Consider the following 20,556-nt stretch of genomic DNA (forward strand, 5'->3'; position numbering starts at 1 on the left):
ATACCTATATTTTCAACTACTCTAATAGAACAGTCACTACTCTAATAGAGCAATCATTTCCGTAGTTCGGTTAACCGAGAATCCGGATAAGTGGGGTCCAGATAACTGAGGTTCCACTGTATTTTGTTCCGTAGGTAGAATCTTATTATGTTCGCTATCATTTGTTGCTCAATGTTCCTGGGAACCAGTTAAGATAGCAAGCAATGGGTGAAGATATTTGTAAAAGTTATTTAAATATCGCGTGTTGCATGTTATTATTGCCTTACGTGGGTTGTTGTTAGTGAAAGCTACCCGTGTTAACCCACCAATACTATTTCATCTTGTTAACATAAGGTAGGGTCCGCAACGCGAAAAATCGACATCCTCCAATCAACTACCTAACTATTGTCATGTGTTAGGCTAAGTGTAACTTGAATAACACCAGCGTGGCAGCCAAGTTTGTCGCTTTATTCAGGTAGAAAACGATACAAATGTCTTAAAACCACGTGATTTTTCGTTGCAGCAGTTCACGCCAGACCTTTTATTTTTTAAAAGGTCTCAGTGGCTACGCCAGACTAGCAGTTCGTAGGGGTCTTCGTATGCCACGATATTCACTCTCAACATTGTTCAAGTAGTCTATCATCAACTCAAAGTATTGGTGGTTTGATTTTATTGGTCAGTTTCCGGTGGAAGCACGATCTGTGCAGCTTTTTGACGACAGACAAAATGTTTCTTGCTCTGGAGCACAGGACAAGCAGAGCAACAACTGCGCCGTGGGTCAGCAATGACCAATACTAGGTAAAGTACCTGCATGCGGAGTACGATTATAATTGAAGCTTGTTAGCCATCTGGCTGAGCCATCTACATGCTGAAATTCGGCCAAAATGACGCCATTTTTGCAAACAAATACCAGAATGGTTGATACACCAGTGAGACAGTCTCCAACAGCAAGGATACAAAACTTATAAACACCTAACAATACGGCTATCTCGCCCAGTAAACGCATAGAGCAATCCAATGCATGAAATAGGCACTCACGTGATCCAAATTCAAATCGCGGAAATACCCACGAAATCGCTTTCATTTCTGAATAGGAGTCATGCAGTGTGCTCCTTTTGTAAATATTTATGTTAATAACAGCCCAGACCACGCATAAGTGAACAATTATCACTTAGGCGTGGTCTGGGCTGTGTTTTGTGCTGTCACACAGTGATGGCATCATAGGGAGAGTCTCAGACTGCTGGGCTAATCGAGATGTTGAACCTAATGCACACAAACTGATTGTCACCTGATTCCAAGTGATTTTAATGTCATTGGAATAAATTATGGTTGTATTTTCCGAGATTTGAATATCGATCACGTGAGTGCCTATTTCATGCATTGGATTGCTCTATGCGTTTACTGGGCGAGATAGCCGTATTGTTAGGTATTTATAAGTTTTGTATCCTTGCTGTTGGAGACTGTCTCACTGATGTATCAACCATTCTGGTATTTGTTTGCAAAAATCGCGTCATTTTGGCAGACTTATTTCAGCATATAGATGGCTCAGCCAGGTGGCTAACAAGCTTCAATTATAACCATACTCCGCATGCAGGTACTTTACCTAGTACTGGTCATTGCTGACCCACGGCGCAGTTGTTGCTCTGCTTGTCCTGTGCTCCAGAGCAAGAAACATTTTGTCTATCGTCAAAAAGCTGCACAGATCGTGCTTCCACCGGAAACTGACCAATAAAATCAAACCACCAATACTTTGAGTTGGTGGTTTGATTTTATTGGTCAGTTGAACTACTTGAACAACTACTTGAACAACTACTTGAATCACGTGATTGAATCAATCGCAAGTAGTTGAATCAACTACTTGAATCAACTACTTGAACAACGTTGAGAGTGAATATCGTGGCATACGGAGAACCCTACCGACTGCTGCAACGAAAAATCACGTGATTTTAAGACATTTGTATCGTTTTCTACCAGAAGAAAGTGACAAACTTGGCTGCCGCGCTGGTGTTATTCAAGTTACACTTAGCCTAACACATGACAATAGTTAGGTAGTTGATTAGAGGATATCGATTTTTCGCGTTGCGGACCCTACATAAGGTTTAAAGATTGATAAAACTGTTTTCATGAAAGCATGTGTTGTTCGTATGCATGAAAGTATTAGAATACATTGCTTGATGAGATGTATTTCCTGCCCTCTAGAGGCAATGGCGGGAAGCTATGTTCCCCAGATTGTGGGGTCACATTTTGTCAAACAGTACTACACCCAGCTTCACAAGGATCCAGTCCAGTTGCACAGATTTTATCTAGACCAGTCTTCTCATGTTGGGAGGTCCTTCACATACAAAATCCATCAATGGCATTTTGAAATATAAAAATTTGCCAACCCAAATGTGATTTCTGGATAAATTTTCACCAAATTTCGAAGTTGTAACTTGAGTTGTAGTATATTCTGTGCCTTAGGCTACTGCATTAGATGAGCTGTGGTTTCAGCATGGGTTCAAGCCAAGCTGAGCAGTTCACTGCGGTCTGTAAGCAGTCATGACTCTATCATGGTTGGGGCGAGGGTGCCAGTTCTCAGAAATCTCGTCAGTAATCCACGGACTCACCAAACGACTTACACTGTGGCCTTTGCGCTGTGAGAATCGAATCAACTCAAAGGTATACAACAAATTTACGAAGCAGACTATGGATACATGCTAGTGCGCTTGAGAGTGCGTTTATAATCTATACACTATTGACAGTGACCCCTCTTCCTTGCATCTCGCCTCGTGTATACACACATATTTGTTGACATCCCACCAATTTGGCTTTTTAGGGGCCATTCGTGCACTACCCAGTTACTTCATGTTATGGATATTTTAACAAAATCACTTGATCAAGGAGTACCTGTTGATGTTATTTACATGGACCTGCAAAAAGCTTTTGATAGTGAGTGTGCCACACATTCAATTACATACTATACATACATAAATTAAATGCAATAAACAAAAATTAACTATGAATAAAATTATTACATTAACATAAATCTATAGTCATAAAAGTAATTATCTATAGCTGATTTAAAATTATAATTTCCTACAATATCACTTGTAAGATTGTTCTAGTCATTATTACTCTAGTACCAAAATAGTTGACCCGACATGAAAGATGGGCAGGGGGCTTAAGTAATTTATATGCATGACCTCTAGTTTGTGTATTGTGGGAAAGAGTGAAAAAGTTGGAGTAATCCAGATTGAAGTAGCCATTCAACATCTTGAAAAGAAATATTAAGTCACCACGTCTGTGCCTGTATAAAAGAGATGGTAAATTCATTGATGTCAGTTTATCTATGTAAGACTTGTCTCTTAAAGATGGTACTAGTTTGTAGCACGCCATTGCACACCCTCAAGTTTACATTGATCTAATACATAATGGGGTCCCCAAATTACATTTCCGTATTCTAATATTGGTTGAACCATTGATTTGTATAATCGTGACAGTATAAATTCATTCAAATCGATAACGCTTCTTTTCATACAAGCCAATACCCTGTTCACTTTCATAGCTACTTCAGAAGCGTGTTGGTGGAACCTTAAATTCACATCAAATATATAATACTCAAGTCCTTATGACAATTAACCGAGTCCAATGAGACACCATTAAGATAGTAGCCTCCAAAGCTGTGTGTGGCTCGACCAAAGTGAATCACTTTACATTTACTAACATTGAAATTCAGTTGCCACGCATCACACCATTTGGCTAGATTATCCTAAATCAGTTTGGAGTTGTACATGGTCTGCCAATGTGGAAATAGTTTGTATAACTTGGTATCGTCTGCAAATAAAAACATGTGACTTGAGATGGATTCTGGCATGTGATTAACATAAATAAGGAAGAGAAGAGATCCTAGAATTGATCCTTGTGGAACACCACTCTTCACATCTTGCTAACACGATTTTTCCCCCATTTAAAACAACACGTTGTCTCCTATTGGATAGAAATCCATCAATCCATCTAAGAAGGTTGCCTGTAATTCCAGAATGTTCAATCTTATACAGTAAACATTCTAAGCCTCATCATATAAATCCATGCAGTATAACTTACACATCAAAATTCGATGCCAATTTTTTTTTTTTAAATTTGATTGTACGGATTTATGTATTTAAAATTTCAGTTACACATTTCTGAATTTCCAACAAACTTTCTATATTTCTAATAATAATAGCCAAATTTCCATAGTCGTCAACAATATTTCTGGAAGTGAAGGACACTTCGTCCTATGTTCATGGTAGTTCTGAGATAGGATCTGAAGAGCCTGTGGTTGGTCAGAAGGTAAATTTGTGTATGTACTGTATATTCAATGTAGTACGTGCGTGTGTGCATATTGTATGGGTGTGTGTACATGTGATACACCATGCATGCTTACTCGTATGTCAATGGTTGTTTAGTAAACATATTGACTATTTACCTGTACAATATACTGGGGAATACTGCTGTAAGTTTAAATTTTAGCTACACCTTACAGAATTAATATTATGCTATATTCACTGTTTCATAACAGTTGTCGGTGCTGTTTTACAAACTGGCAGTTATGCTAAAAAAATGTTTTCTATTGGTGTAAACATAATTGATTTTGACTTTGGCCCATTAAACTAACTATAAACTTTGCGTAAGCATGTTGGAATTGTAAAATTTCTTTGGTAGGTACAAGGGTAGTTGACTGATTTGTGCTTCTGTGTAGTGAAACGTCTCTTAACAACTATTTGTCTTAATTAAGGAGTTAACAAAAATGTCACTATAAGAGTCTTCATGTCACTATAAGAGAAGATGAAGATTTTGGTACAACAGATCTCAATTTTATCACTGAGAAAAGAGAAAATTTTGATTATAAAAGTTAGTGTCCTGTATATAGAGAGGTTCTACTATAATATAAGCATAATTCCTGACAGCTGCCATGAATTCTGTGGCTAACTAGGGTAGGTGTACTTTAAGCCAAGCATTTAGGGAATACCCTTGGATTAGTGCTATGTCATTACATAGGGAAATTTAACTGTGTTGTTTTGAAACCTTTTAATTCCATTAGTGTAGTGCCTTAACATACTTGTTAACATCATTAAAGTTTTAATGTCAGATTATCAGTACTTCTTGATAGTAATGTGCAGTAGCACTGGTAATAGAAAGGTTCCAGGTCCGCTGTTGTTGTTTCCTTTAGCAAGAAACTTTACTACATTGCTGCTGTCTATCCAACTGTATAATGGGACCTGGTGGTTTGGTGTTAACTGGGGAAGCAGCAACCCAATTTTAATACTTGATATTAACTGGGGGAGTAAACGCTCTTGTCTCACTTGGCAGTGTAGCTATTTGCTTACTCTCATGTATTTTCCTTGTTGCAGGCTATTTATGAGAAGATATTGTCTGTCAATTTTAAGAACGTACATGCTAAGATAAAGCAGGTGGACAGCTATGCCACACTTGGTGTCATTCAAGTTACAGGAGAGTTGTCAGTGAATGGCCAGCCAATGAGGGCATTTGTTCAGACGTTTGTGCTCACTCCAGAGTTGCCTAAGAAGTACTATGTGCACAATGAGATATTCTGTTACCAAGATGATGACTGGTAATTGACTGACTACCCTTCTTTCAGTGGAGGAGGTCTTTTGCCTGGTCCAAACTTGCGTTGTATTCTTGGTGTCAATTGGCTTCCTTCAACTCCTTCCTAATAGAAGCCATACCTTCTGGTTTCCTAAGACTCTCCTCAACCAGTTCAGTGATACTCAATTTGGTGCTCATTTTTGCTGCTGCTCCATCATCACTGTCAACATTATCCATGCTTCCCCATTGAGCTAAGTTATCAGCTGATTTGTTCAGATGAGAATCGACTGGTGTCATTAAATGTGTTGTAAGTGTACTGGGTAGTTCTGTGGGTCTTCTTCTTGGGTGGTGAGAAGATTTCTTATGTTTTCTTATAGGACGTGGACTTTCAGGACCAGATAACTCAACTTGAGGAAACGGTATTACCAGTGCCATTTTTGATGTTAGTTTGTCAGTCAAAACAGTTATCTCTTCTTTGAGATTGTTAATTTCTTTTACATGCTGTTTCTTCATTACGACAACTTCATTTTCCCATTGTTTCTTCTCCTTCTTGAGCAGCTCACTGAAACTCTCCTGGCTGAACTGTAACTTCTCCTGAACAACTTTCAGCTGACCCTCATCAGCTTTCAATCTCACTGACAGATCTGTAGTGTTCTGTTGATAAGTACACAAGTCATTAGATAGAAAATGCTCACAATACAGTTCTAGAGAAAAAGTTTTGCTGGTTAGGCAATACAGACATGTATGTGCTCAGCTTAGGGGTGTGTCTAGCAAAGCAGGTTGCTAAATTCTCAGTTTGCAATCAGATCCAAGTTGATACAGTTTGTGACATAGCCATAGCAAGTACACATTAGATAGGGGGAAAGGATCTTGGAAATAAAGCAGTGTCACATTCAGCATGTAAGCATGTTCTATCTCTAGGGAAGGTTTGAGGGAGATAAATTTTTCAAAAGCTTCCTAAGATTGGCAATTGTATGTAACTGACTGTTCTATTAGAGTATGTTGATATTCTTCAATTAAGATCATTAAGTCAATAGGGGCACCAGCTTCCCTGCCAGATTCTATGCCTCTGTGTGGTCATCTTTTTGTCATGTGGAAATCTTGACTACGAGGAACGATTGAAAGTACTTAACTTGCCATCATTACATTATAGACGTTATAGAGGTGACATGATTGCTGTCTACAATATGCTACATGATAAGTATGATATAGACCATTCTGATTTTTTTACTTTTTCACCCATTACCCATACCAGAGGTCATACATTTAAGCTATTTAAATATTTTTCAAGAACAGATGCCAGGAAATATTTTTTTTACAAGAAGAGTTGTTGAACCATGGAATAATTTACCCCAAGAAGTAGCATGTGCAGCATCAGTTGATGATTTTAAGAAATTGATTGACCAATATTCATCTAACACTATGTATAAATGTATGTAATTAGTCTACTTGTACTTTTTTTACCTGTTGATCAGGTGTAACAGGCTGTTTAGCCTTATAAATTACCTGTAATAAATAATAATAATAATAATGTGTATGTTGCACCTCTCCCAAAGCTGTAGTTTTGTTTGTTTTAAATAAAGGTACCTCAAATTTCACTGGAATTTAAAGTTGCAACAGAACATAATAATCTGAAGATTTATTTATTGTTTTCACTATCTATCAACAGGTAGTTTTACAGCACCAATAAGTGTCATTAATTTATTATACGAAATAGCTATCATCACCATGGAATTTCAACCTCATTATGGCAGGGTACAATCAAGTGCAGAGAAAATTGCACACTGGTCTTTTACCACCAGAACTTTATAAATATTGAGGAGTAACTGACTGTTCTATTGGAGTATTTGATTGATTTTAAAGCTCCTAGTATATAGATACAAAAAAAAATTAAATTGACTTAGCTTAGCTCTTCCTCTTTCTACTTTTATTGCTTTTGTTTAAGGTTTGAGATACACAATTACACCTGTATCTTCTTCAAGGTACCTAGTTAGAGCATGATTTGAGCATCTTAAACTACCCCTCCCTCCACACACACACCCCTCTAAATATCTATACCCAAATTGGGAACACTGTTAAGATGACTTCAGGGACTTGTGAAACAATTGTTTACATACCATGTGAGTATTTTGAATCAGCTAAACTGTAGGGATACAATGGTCTATGTGACAAAGTAGTGAAGCAAGACAACACCCATGAATCGTCCTACACAGTTATCTAGGTAGTTTCACACTAACCATTCCCATTGCAGCCTCCAGTACTACACAACACTCTTGATGTCCTTCATCCCTGGCTAGATCAAGTGCAGTCTTGCCATTCTATCATAAAAATCTTTGCAATACAAGCATGAATATATATCAAGGAATACTTTGCTCTTTTGGTCTAAAGCTGATCCTTCAGCTATCAGTATCTCTATTACATGTACATGTCCCTTCCAAGCAACTATGTGTAATGCCGACAAGTCATGCTGTATAAAGATGAACAAGTTGTTGAGATGTTGACTGAAGTGTATTGCTTACTTGGCTAAGTGCATTGACGTCACAACCTGCCGCAAACAACATTTGAGCCAACTGTCCATGACCTGAACTGCACGCACACATAGCACATGTCCAGCCATCCTACAACATATACAGAGTCATAGCATTATATGTAACAAGTGACACTCACTTTGCTCCTGGCCATGATGTGAGCACCAAAACTGAGTAACAGCAAAACAATATCACTGTGGCATTCCAGGCATGCATCATGTAGAGGAGTTAGTCCCTTCTGTAAACAACATAATATAACAATAATTGTGAAGCTGTAGAAACTTGTATAATTATTCCATTACAGCTAAATATAGTCCAGGAAATTGCAATTGTAGGTCTTGTAAATTGCCCAGTATAGCATTACAAACTTTAATAACAACCACTTTACTGTAGACTTCCAAACTTAGCTATTACTGTATATTATTATTTTGTATGTTGAGTGATCACAGCATAACAAAGACAAAAGTGGAAAGCCACCTAAACAGTGGCAGATGGGTACACAGAAAGTAGTTACAAATCACTATAATGATACATGGTAGTCCGAAATCATTAATTTGTTTAGTATATTATCTTCTAGAAATGATGAGACCCTATTTATAAGTAGTAAAAGTTATGGCACATACATAGATTGATGGTATAGAGACTTTCAATAGACTGAACAGCCCTAATTAAGTAATATTGAAGATATATTGTTCCAAACAATTAATTTTTGCTGCTATAAATGCAATCACACTGAAATATTTATCACTGATGTGTTGAATATTTGAGGTAATTGTGGGGAGGAACTCATTAATGTCCACACATTAGTGTAACATATTTCCTGGGTGGCTGTAGTGTGTACATGTTGATGTTGTTCAGTCATGTCAACTCAATGATACTAGTACTTTATGTGGTACTCCCTCTTCCCTCCCACCTAAATGATCAATCTCCTACACGTGTACAAGTAATAACTATGACTATCACTATAGTTCATTAAACATCGTGTGTGTGTGTGTGTGTGTGTGCGTACGTACGTGTGTGCTACTACTGAAATCCAACTGTCAGTGTAACCTCACAAAATGGATGAGATCCAGATGGGATTTTGGCTGTCTACTACCTACATCTTCACCTGGGAGATGTTTTGCCCCCAGGTGGATAACTCAGGTGGTCTAGTGTTCCACTGGCATGGATATAGCCACACCAGACCAGGCACATAACAGTGAAAGAAGTTTTTTTCTTTTAACTTGTGTGTATGTCTGTGGAGTGTCACCAAAATTCTATACCTAGCTAACTCCTGACCTGCCACAAGTCTTTTAGAAGAAGCTAGGATATATCTTGATGCAAATGTATAACTACCCATCCTCATGTGACATGGTCATCGCTGATCCAATGTCATATTTTTTACCACATAGCCAAGTTTCCATGTTCTGTGAATTACTGATTAACTTATGACAAATGCCATGCTGGAAACATATAAATCTACTTCTTTACATTGACAAGGGGTGGGGCTACATGCATGTATGATTTTCTGAACCACAAACAACACACCAGTCTCTTGCTCCTAATTCAGAAGTGCTTAGAAAGCTCACAGAAACTTCATCCAATTAAGCAGCAGTTGATGTTATATATACCATTGTCACCGGGGTGACAGAAATCCAGTGACACTGAAGTGCAATATGCATGCATGTAAGTCTAATAGTGTGTGCCATACAATATTCTGTCCAATGGTAACATATTGAGTATAATCACTGTAATAGTCCACATGCTTACTAAACTAGTGGGATATTAATTCCCCAATTTGAAACCAATTTTGTGGATTTTGGATCACGTAAATGTGATTTAGTGACAGTGTTTGAATGCTAAATTCCTGTAAAAGTCAAATCTGAGGTGGCTCCACATTGAAAAATAATCTTTGTCATATGCAAAACTTTTTGTAAGTTCATGTTTTTAACCAATTAAGAGATGAAGGCTTAGAACCCTTATACACAGCTAACCATTACTCAGATTCCAAGAGGTGACAAAAGCAGCTAATGGTGAGTCCATTGTAATGCTAATGATTTTTAAAAGTCTACACAGATTCTCTGATTAAGTACCGTCCAGAGCTGTGTAACCTCCTCGTTGTCCCATATTGTTAATGATCATTAATTTTAGCTCTTATAGTCTCTAGCTGTTACAGTACACATAGTTGCAGGATTGAAAGTACTGTAATAGCTACTTACATTCAACACTCTTCATTAAGTAGTAACTTACACAGTATATGCTGTAGACTTTTGTAAATCATTTGAAATCTGTGCTTTAAACATAACATTAAATCTAGAGAATTATATTTCCTGAACATAATAGTGCTAATAGAAGACTGGCTAATAAATAAACCTGTATGTACACCTTCAGCTTATTAATAGATAGCTATGATCAGCAACTGTACATAATTAATAGACAACATACACAGGTAACCCGGCAAAAGATTAAAGCCAAAGATTTTCTCTATCATTGCTCTCTGAAACCTTGTTAATTCTGAGGTTGACCTTGCTTGCCCCCCAAGGAGATATAAACAGATGTATAGTGATTGGCCAAAAAGTAGTGGAAATTTAGACATTATTGTTGATAGAAAATTCTCAAAATTAGCTATATTTAAACTTTAGCGATTTTAATTTTCGCTAAACTTAATTTTTTGGTGTAAGCCTTTTATCTTTAGAGAGCCATGATATTTCAATGAAACTATAACGGGATGTCATGGAGTGCTCACTCACAAATAGGAATTATTAAACGTAGAGATGTGTTTAGCAAAACATAAGTTATTCAATATAGTAAATATGATGGGTTTTAATTTCGCAGATTGTTGAAAATAGCTGTCGTACAAAGGGGTGCAGGGTGAGTTCATGGTGGCACCCCTTCTAAAATCACTTTGTACATCCTAAGGAATAACTGTACCAAGTTTTGAGCTTTGGTCCGGTAAATCACAATATTCAATGCCTAAAACTTGACATAAGAGACTGGACTGGCTATCAGCACTTCGCCAGTTAATCCTTTTTTTGTCGAGTGGATCAGTTTAGTAGTGTACTCTTCTGGGGACTCCGCCATCGCATTATTCCACTAGTTGTGCCGATTACCACGCTTACTTACACCTTCAACCGGGGGCGATAAGTTAAACACGTGAAATAATATTTATACGCGCTACAATTTAAAATTTATCTTGGCGAAGATTACCGATTGAATTTGATACCCAAAGAAAACATGAAGTCGAGCTGTGTAGTGCTTTTGTGTATGTGTGCCCTTCTCGTTAAGTTATCGGGTGAGTTATTATAGATTGTGTGTGTTAATTATTGATGTAGTGTGGTTATTCGTGAACACGTGGAAAAATTGACCAATTGACAGGTTGTAGATCCCGGGAAACGTAATTCATCCTTTTGTTAGTGCAACTTAACAAAATTATAGTTTCTTAAAAGTATAATTTTCGTGATAAGATGGCTTTCCCAGTAGTTTAAGAACTTCAGATGATGAATAGAATTAATTATTGTTGATTACTTGCCAAGCCCTATAACCACATTGATTAATTTAGTTTAGCTTATTACAACCAGATACAATTACTGTCATGGTTGATTATACTGTTTGGTCATACCTCCCCAACATTCTTGACACAAGATCATATAGCTACCAAACTGTTTTTGAAGAGATGTTGACAAGAAGTTGTTATACAATCTTAGATCATAGTTCTGTCTGACATCCTTATAGTTCAACTTTACAACTTTTATTATACTTTCATCTTTTCGTTAGTGATGAATGTCTGTGTCTAGGCTCTTACAAGTGCAAGCACACACCAACCATCTGAGAAATAGGTGTCTCAAATGAACTCCAGTTACTCCACGATTCTGTTTACTCTATATTAACAGCACCAATTGTGGTGACCAGTTAAAATATTATCTCTTAATGTCATTAACATAACTTAGTAAGAATTTGAAAAATATCATAACAAATTTGTATGTGGTCATGTCCTGTCTAACAAATTGTATACAAAAATCAGTTATGTCACCAAGTTAGTGAACGTTTTGACATCATGGAGTACTTCCTTTTGAGTATCTGACTTTTTCCTTGAATTCAGAAAAATATTATATTTGTATTTCAGTTTTTCCAGGAAAATTTAGCACATGGCTCTGTTGTTATGCATGCGTTCATTTCATGGTGCTGAACTCTGTCAAATATCTTGGTATCTTGAGCTACTGGGTGTTGCTACTGGCATTCTAAAAATATGCGAGACTCCACCTATAGGTGGACATTAAACATTCTTTAACTTGTCTGATCTTTACTACAGAGGTGTACATGGTAATGTATTCTAAGAAGCTTTGTTGCTACAAAGTAGTGTTGTGATTGAGTGCCCGTTGACTCTGTTTTAGAGGTGTCTTGTTAAGGTGTGAAGTGGTTATGTCTGAGCACTTGTAGTGGGTGAAGTATCTATTTCGCTCCATGTACTGTTGAGACAATCTCCAGCCACATTTAGACTATTACATGATTCTCTTGGTCAAGATACTGTAGATAATTAACACATATGCTGTTGGTACCTACTTCATGACTACGAAAATGAATTTTTGAGAAGCCAGATTAGTGGTTTTAGTATGGTTTGGACAAGAAACAACCTATCATCACCAGCAAAGGCTTGGTTGGTACTGAAAGTGATGTTGGTATGAATGAATTAATTATCTTACTATATCTACCACCACAGCTAATCGACGACTGCATTGCTCCTTTTTTGTGATGGACTGGTGAGACAAAGTTGTGATCATAGTCCTTACTGTTATTTGCTGGACACAGCAACAGCAAGAGTAAATTTACTCTTGGCAATAGTATATTTAATTCCTGTTTGAAGTTTGATGCCAACAGTTGAATCGGATTTTAGTGGAAATGTACAACTTTTTCTATGGAACTTCATTGAGCCCTATCTTGCTGACTAATATCTTCACAATTATTAATAGGAGGTATGGTCTGGTCATGAAGCCCTGTAAGTGACTAATAAATGCCCTGGTATTCACAAAGAGCTGGCTACTCTATTGTTTCACTAATGTAACTTTGAGGGTATCTGTTGTATGGAGTAATGGTATTGCCACATGTGACTTGTTAAAATAGTGTCATTTTGATAATCAGTTTTAAATGAGCTGTGTCTAAAGGTTTCCTCTCTATGGTTACCATAGAACAGGCTTCAACAGTAATGTGGAAATTTGAATTTAATAATGTGTGCACTGATGTGAGAATGAACGAGTTTGTGATTCCTGAAAAGTTCATCTTTAGAACCTGCCATTTTGGTATTGAGGAATTTCTATTATGACAAGTTGAAATTAGATCAAATATCAATTTTCTCAGGCAGAGAGCCACAGCTCCATATATTAAGATTGCAACAGTAGATCAGAGAATGCTTCAATGATTCCATTTGTAAAGTCAGTGTAGTAGTGAGGAAGTATGTATTTGGTTTCATATGTACTTCCTGAGATACTATATTTTTCTTGTGACACACTTCCTGTGGTATATCTGTATTTATCTTTGAAATGAAATTTGCGGATAACTGGTGAGAATGTTGTGAATACTCTTATATAGCATAAGTTACATTCCAGCAAACATGACTACAAGTTGCTAAATTTTTCAACTAATATGGTAATGTTACACTACTCCATTTGAAAGTTATCCATCCTTTACAAATCTAATCAGAGGTATAATATCAAGAGTTCATGAACTCCTGATAATATGGTACAGTTATTCCATGTGACTGTGTCATTTAATGCCCACCTACTAGCAGTATACTGCCACATGAAAAAGAGGAGATAATGTTTAACAAGCCTTTGTTGCTTGTATATGTGCAGATAAAAGAGGAGCCATACGAATGAGTTTTTTCAGAAAAAAATTAACTTAGTCTATTGTATAGAGGATATGCATACTGAAAACATTCTAATAAATAAGCATGTGATCTTTTGACGGTGAATGAAGTGCGAATTGATTCATAGTGTGGCAGTATCAGCGCTTCTTACAGAGCAGTGATTTCTTCTACCCAGGGGATAGTATAACTGGTGAGAGAAGCCTGCCCGTAGCATTAGTGATGAGTTATAGTCTGAGCCGTATTTGCTACCCATACTTTGTATGGGATTTTCACAAATTTTTGATAGTCATTCACCATCAACTTTTTTGGAAAGCACCACCGCACTACTTTAATTGATCATTTTTCTTTATAATATAGCGTGCATATCCTCTATTTCGTGGACTGGGACTCATACTGAAATGCTCTACATGACCTCCAAGAATGCAGAGAATTTGCATATGAAAATGACATCACTTGATATTAACAATGTTGTTAGTTCTTTCATTTTTTGTAAAAAAAAAAAGAAAGAAAGTCAAATGTATTATATGAAAAGACTCTGTCTTATCTAATTGTTATCACAGATTATTCGTATGGAGGTGTAATTTTAAGGTGTGAAGTGGCTATGTCTGGGCACCTCTTGTGGGTGAAGTATCTATTTCATTCCATGTATACCACACTAGCATTGGTACCTGCCCTATACATGCAGGGCCATTAAACTGCCCACATGCAAAACAATTTTAAATTCCATATTATCCATCAGTTCTATGGGCCAGTGCTAGGGCTGTTTGGTTTAGACAGTAATGTAGGTCAAGTTCTCATCTACACCATTGTCTTCAATGCTCTCTAGAGGACGTACCAGTTAGAAGATTTGTTAAAGCAATGTAATTCTTAGATGATGATGAGTGCTTTGTTTGACACAGCAACTGCTTTGATACATGCATTTGTTATACCTGACGTCAAAGGAATGTAAACAGACAGACAGATGGCTTTTCAACTTTATATATAGACTTACAAGATTCTCTCTTGGTAGGTAATGTAGTACACAAGACACAGATACACACATTTCATGAACACAAACATGAATTGTAGAGAGGTCATACTAGTGGTTTCAGTATGAATTGGAAACAACCAATCATCACCAGTCATAGACATGGTTGATGCTGAAAATAATGTTGGCATGCATGAATGTGTCTTACATTGTTTTTTAAGCCTTAGAGCAGTGCTGAGTTTATAATATTGTTTGGCCAGAGCACCATCTCCTTGTTTTATCTGTAACAACATTGGATGGCAAGATAGGCCCTGTAGAAAGCATTGCATTTACGGTTGAACAGTTATCACAGCCTTTACCGTTCTTTGCTGGTACATAGCAACTGTATCATATATATTAGTGTTGAAATAATAATTTGGGATATATAACTATTGGTTTATTCAATTCATTAACACAATGGTTGATATCCACAATGACGAAATTTGATGTCATAATTGACAAAATAGTCCTGTTAATGTGGGGGCTTCAGAGACTTTAACACGCAGTATTCAAAATGAATGTTTGTCTAGTTTTCTACACTTGGAACCACGAGGTAATAAAGTTTAGAAGTACTACACGTACCGTGACCATAGATCATAGATGTGTGTGTCTATAATTGTCGTGACAATGCAAAACGCACTTCAACAAGGAAAGCAGACAGAAAATTTTAACAAATAGGCTTATTTGTATTGCTTTGTATACTATATGCCTCACCTTCATCCTTTTTCGAATTTATAAACACTGTCATAGGGAATCACCATTTCACCCAATACCTTCCTGTACGAACTCCCCACACTGGCACGGCTATTTTGTTTTGTAATGTTGCAAAACGAATTTTAGAAGAGATAGAAATTGCTTTTAGGCTTTACCTTACTCCCTTCAGTGTTCAGAAATAATGCTTAAAATATTTGGTTGTTTTGTTCACAATTACGTATTCAATTGGTAAAAATTGCCATTCATTTCATCACATAATACTCTTGTTCGAAGTTTTTTAGTTCTGCCACATCAACGTATAGCAAGCCAATGAAATCAAATCCACCAAATTTCAGTTGAATTGCACAATCTTGTCTCATTAACTAATGATCTCACTAATTAAAAGGGAGGTGAGATAGTGATCTGCTATAGTATGTTCACGTTGAGCTGAATCCTGAAAAACAGCTAAAAATCAAAAGTGGATTTTTTCTCAACAGTTAACATTTCAATCAACCAGATGATTATTGGTAACAGCAAAGGTGTCAACAACAGACACGTACGGTTTGGCTCCAATACAAGTTCGGGAAAGGGCTGTAATAGACACTGTACTTATATGGCTTCCCCACAGGAAATGTATTGTGAAAATTTTGATTGGCTGTAAATATTATGTCAAACATTTGAACAAAAAGATTTTGAAATATTTTTAGCGGGTCAAACAGTACTACAAATCAGCCAAATTTCAAGATTGTGTGTAATTGCATCATCCATGAGTTATTAAATGTTTTTGAGGATTCAGCTCAACGTGAACATACTATACTAAGTAGAACTAGAGCCACAGCCTAATTTAGTGGAAGAATGGAAGCTTGAGTTTAGAACATACTGTATCTAATCCACATTTCTAATGATGATAGAGTTGGGTTTGTATAATATTTTGTGATGTCTGAAGAAACCTTTCCAGTGGTTCCCTAGCAGGCATGTAGTGTTGATGAAATAGATTTGAGGCTAACAAGTTTAACAAACTTGTACACACCAGCTGGCAATTTGTAACCTTTTGATGAGGCTGAGGCCTCTGAAATGAAATTGTACCATTTCTTTAATGGTACAATGGCTGCAAGTACAATAATAGATCATGTGACTTTTACTTTTCTTCCTACTTTGACAAAATAGCCTATCTGTGAAATTTATCTGTCATGGGATAATAAATATGCATTTCTTCAGCTTATGAGAATGTTTTAATGGTGTTATGTGATAGTAACTGAAATCATTGCACATACAACACATGTGTACAACGCAAACACTACATACACACACGCGCATGCACACTAGTACACACACATGCACACCACACTTCTTCTGCTTGTCTGGACACTATCATCTCTCTTGTGGATAGGCTATAGGACAACTGCAGGGACCTAAGTCAGAGACATGGTCTGCCTTGTGCAAAGTATGCTGTATGCATGAATGATAAGCCCTCTTGTTGGCTTGCAAGGCCAACGCAAGAGAGTTTCTTGGTTTCCACCACATGTCACAGTCAGGGGCATTGCACATCATCTACAAGCGATGTGTTACCATGTCCACTATGAGGAGGCTGGCAGTGTGGACACACATACACACACACACACACACACACACACACACACACACACACACACACACACACACACACACACACACACACACACACACACACTACACACACACATCATGCTACAGTTACTGAGTTTTGCTAGCACACACACACACACACACACACACACACACACACACACACACACACACACACACACACACACACACACACACACACACACACACACACACACACACACTACACACACTACACACACACACACACACTACACACACACACACACTACACACACACACATCATGCTACAGTTACTGAATTTTGCTAGCAATGGTGGACACTGCACTACTTCATCCACACATAAGGTACCTATAGGGATCACATCATATTCTGAGACCCTGGCCAGAGTGCTAGTTGATGAGATTGTGTGTCAAATGGAGTGCCAACATCCCTCCAGACCACAGGTTACTCTCCAGTTAGCAGCCTCACCTCCATTTTATTAGCCTCATTTAGCTTCTAGAGGTCAAATGATGCAAAAATTTTCCTTCTATATACTTTTTTTTTTGTAACATATTATGACTGGTTAACCAATGCATACCACATTAGAAGTTTGAATAGTACCTGACTTATTGTATTCGTCTTACACATGCTCCATACTGTATACTTCATTTTCAGCTATGTTCAACCTGTTACACAGCATTACAAACAAAGAACACTACGAGAAGGACCTCTGCCAGTCACAATGGAAAACTCAAGCAATTCATAGGAAAGCCATCACCAATACTTTGCACTGTCAGCAAAGATAAATGGGACACAGGAAGGATGTGGGGTATGTCAAAAGACACCTGTTGGGCTGAAGCAACACTGAACAGTGAAAAAATCTAGTTCACAGCTGTAGCTGTTAATGAGTTACGCTTGTCTGAAGGCATGTCAGTCAGTCAGTCAGTCAGTCAGAAAATTCTACTGAATAACTTTATTTTCAAGTAGCAAGTTTTTTGGGTCGTACTGAAGGCACTTTTGGGCTTGGTTGTATGGCAAGGCGCCATGATGGTATTGTGGGGAGGTTGGTTTCTGGTCAATATTTTTTGTGAGGAAGTACAAACCTCCATGACCCTAATTTACTGTACTACCATACTGTATGATTATTAATTCTCAATTGTTTGCACGGTGTATGCATGCTGTGTGTGTGCTTGCATGTGGACGCATGGTTTGTTAATGAAAGGAATTTCTGTGCATATACAGTCCTTATGTCCATACTTTTAGGACATCTTTGTTGTGTAATTGACTTGACTTATAACTATATTAACAAGTATTACACATAACAATGACAACACTGCTTCTTTACTTCACACAGATTGTGTCACCTGTGGAAGGACAGATGGTTATGATATTGCCAAATGTGAAATTGATGTAACACAAGAGCACCATTATTGTAGTATACATTGTGATATTGATATATACAATAGTACCACACATGTAGCTTTTTGTAAGCAACAATGTTATACGACAACAGGGATTCCATGTCTCAACTTTTCAACACAAAATGAGTATCAGTTATGCTGCACTACATCACTTTGTAATAATATAACCAACCCTCCAGTACCAACTATCATCTTAACTACTACTACCGCAACCCCAACTACTGCCCCAACCCCAACTTCAAGTAAGTTAGTGATAGCTGCAGTATGGTGCTGGTAATATTTGTTTTACAGCTGTAGGTGCTACCTCAAGTGATGATAGTAGTTCCAGTCAACATATAATCATTGCAGTGTGTGTGGTAGTGGTAATACTAGTTGCTGGTGTTGTTGTTGGACTGATCATTTTAAAATGGATAGGGCGGAGGAATCGTAGGTCAACACAGCTAATACAAAATGGAGGCCCTAGTCACCACAATGACAGAATCTCTGTCAGTCCTGATTTTGATGATGGCACCATGACGTCCGGTAGTGGATCAGGTGTACCACGAATGGTGCAAGTTACCATAGCAAGACAGATTGTTCTTGGTGAGCTCATTGGTACTGGCAGATACGGACAGGTTTATGTTGGAGACTATCGGGATGATTTGGTTGCTGTGAAGATATTTTCAACTGTTGATGAAGAGTCGTTTAACCGCGAGAAAGAGATATATAATATTGTGTCAATCCGTCATGATAATGTATTGGGTTATATTGCTTCTGACATGATATCCAATAATGGAGTCACAGAGCTCTGGTTAATCACACAATATCACCCACTTGGTTCCCTTTATGACTATCTGAGTGTTGAAGATCCTTCAAATATTTTGTCACCTGCTAGAATGATCTCCCTTGCGTTATCAATATGCAACGGGTTACAACATTTACACACTGAGTTCCTTGGAGTGCAGGGCAAACCGGCAATTGCACATCGTGACTTGAAGAGTAAAAACATCTTAGTGAAAACACACTATACTTGCTGCTTAGCTGATTTTGGGTTGGCTGCCCAGATGGACTCGAAAACAAGAGCAATTAATATGCCACCAACTTACAGACACGGCACAGTGCGGTATTTAGCACCTGAAATATTAAATGGTACTATTGACTTGACTGTGTTTGAATCATTCATCAATGTTGACATCTATTGTCTTGGTTTAGTGCTGTGGGAATTATGCCTGCGTACTGGTGAGTGTAGTGTATTGATGAGACCATATTGTAATATATATATGTATTGTGGTTTAGGCGAAGGACAAGTGGACGAGTATCAAGTACCGTTTTGTAACATGGTCCCACATGATCCAAGCTTTGAGGAAATGAAGAAGGTTGTTGGTGTAGATGGGCAAAGACCACCAATTCCGTCACGTTGGGGAAACTGTGACGTAAGTAAAACAATGGGGCACAAATAAGAATACTGCTAGGTAGATATAGTAGTGGTGAATTGGAATTCCGTTTTTGCAGTGTCAAGTGTTAAAATTGATAGCTTCTTGGTCATATTTATAAAGGTTTTGTGGTCACATGGTAAACATAATGTATTGAAGAATCCTGATATTTGTAAAGAACAGTGGTATCCCATACTCCTGTTCTATAGGTGTTGAAGTCTATGGAGTCACTGATAAAAGAGTGTTGGTATCAGGACTCTAATGCACGCCTCACAGCTGCGAGAATTAAGAGAAGACTAAGGAAGCTTGCCCAGGACTTGAAAATAGACCCTCAAATCAATGCTCAAATTATATGATTTTTTTTTTAACTTTCCATTCTGTTTTGTACATAAATGTAATCTATATTAACAAGTTTTGTACCTTTTACCTTTTTTAGTGTACATGTACACAGATGTATTGTTACTAAGTAGTTTAATTATATTACGGCGCCCGCCAACATACACGCTTCCGTATATCTCTGGA

At 37.4% G+C, this 20,556-nt stretch overlaps 3 protein-coding genes across 5 annotated transcripts; 2 read left to right on the plus strand and 1 right to left on the minus strand.

Annotated features, from left to right (window-relative positions):
• The first annotated feature begins 1,851 nt into the window (after window positions 1-1,851).
• Window positions 1,852-7,144, plus strand: LOC136241508 (ras GTPase-activating protein-binding protein 2-like). The gene is made up of 3 exons (XM_066032730.1): window positions 1,852-2,300; window positions 4,225-4,290; window positions 5,352-7,144. Exons 1-3 carry the CDS (start codon window positions 2,103-2,105, stop codon window positions 5,574-5,576), a joined length of 489 nt encoding a protein of 162 aa, XP_065888802.1. The 5' UTR covers window positions 1,852-2,102; the 3' UTR covers window positions 5,577-7,144.
• On the minus strand, window positions 2,865-11,211 carry LOC136241507 (ankyrin repeat domain-containing protein 50-like). Of its 2 annotated transcripts, XR_010694310.1 has the most exons (7): window positions 10,986-11,211; window positions 8,215-8,313; window positions 8,067-8,165; window positions 7,916-8,014; window positions 7,785-7,865; window positions 5,060-6,201; window positions 2,865-4,273 (listed from the first exon to the last, which is right to left on the minus strand). XR_010694310.1 is itself a non-coding variant. In XM_066032729.1 (6 exons), exons 2-6 carry the CDS (start codon window positions 8,227-8,229, stop codon window positions 5,647-5,649), a joined length of 849 nt encoding a protein of 282 aa, XP_065888801.1. In that variant the 5' UTR covers window positions 8,230-8,313; window positions 10,986-11,211; the 3' UTR covers window positions 4,864-5,646. The 2 variants fall into 2 exon arrangements, 1 of the variants encoding a protein (XP_065888801.1); XM_066032729.1 differs by lacking the exon at window positions 2,865-4,273 and having other exon boundaries at window positions 4,864-6,201.
• Window positions 11,212-11,219: 8 nt separating this feature from the next.
• On the plus strand, window positions 11,220-20,534 carry LOC136241505 (activin receptor type-1-like). Of its 2 annotated transcripts, none has more exons than XM_066032725.1 (5): window positions 11,220-11,346; window positions 18,556-18,864; window positions 18,914-19,840; window positions 19,898-20,034; window positions 20,244-20,534. In XM_066032725.1, the coding sequence occupies exons 1-5, from the start codon at window positions 11,289-11,291 to the stop codon at window positions 20,388-20,390; spliced, it is 1,578 nt and encodes a 525-aa protein (XP_065888797.1). In that variant the 5' UTR covers window positions 11,220-11,288; the 3' UTR covers window positions 20,391-20,534. The 2 variants fall into 2 exon arrangements, with proteins under 2 accessions (XP_065888797.1, XP_065888798.1); XM_066032726.1 differs by lacking the exon at window positions 11,220-11,346 and adding an exon at window positions 17,739-18,030.
• The last annotated feature ends 22 nt before the right edge of the window (window positions 20,535-20,556 follow it).

Source organism: Dysidea avara, chromosome 12, assembly GCF_963678975.1.
Source record: "Dysidea avara chromosome 12, odDysAvar1.4, whole genome shotgun sequence".
In the NCBI taxonomy this organism is placed as follows: Eukaryota; Metazoa; Porifera; class Demospongiae; order Dictyoceratida; family Dysideidae; genus Dysidea; species Dysidea avara.

Excerpts from the sequence above, each read along its gene's own strand:
- LOC136241505 (XM_066032725.1), top strand. The coding sequence starts at position 11,289 with ATGAAGTCGAGCTGTGTAGTGCTTTTGTGTATGTGTGCCCTTCTCGTT. Across the intron at positions 11,347-18,555 it reads CCTTCTCGTTAAGTTATCGG|ATTGTGTCACCTGTGGAAGG; the intron begins GTGAGTTATTAT and ends TACTTCACACAG. Across the intron at positions 19,841-19,897 it reads GGAATTATGCCTGCGTACTG|GCGAAGGACAAGTGGACGAG; the intron begins GTGAGTGTAGTG and ends ATTGTGGTTTAG.
- LOC136241507 (XM_066032729.1), bottom strand. Across the intron at positions 8,015-8,066 it reads ACGTCAATGCACTTAGCCAA|CATGACTTGTCGGCATTACA; the intron begins GTAAGCAATACA and ends ATCTTTATACAG. Across the intron at positions 7,866-7,915 it reads CTTTAGACCAAAAGAGCAAA|AATGGCAAGACTGCACTTGA; the intron begins GTATTCCTTGAT and ends TTTTTATGATAG.
- LOC136241508 (XM_066032730.1), top strand. The coding sequence starts at position 2,103 with ATGAAAGCATGTGTTGTTCGTATGCATGAAAGTATTAGAATACATTGC. Across the intron at positions 2,301-4,224 it reads ATCTAGACCAGTCTTCTCAT|GACACTTCGTCCTATGTTCA; the intron begins GTTGGGAGGTCC and ends CTGGAAGTGAAG. Across the intron at positions 4,291-5,351 it reads AGCCTGTGGTTGGTCAGAAG|GCTATTTATGAGAAGATATT; the intron begins GTAAATTTGTGT and ends TCCTTGTTGCAG.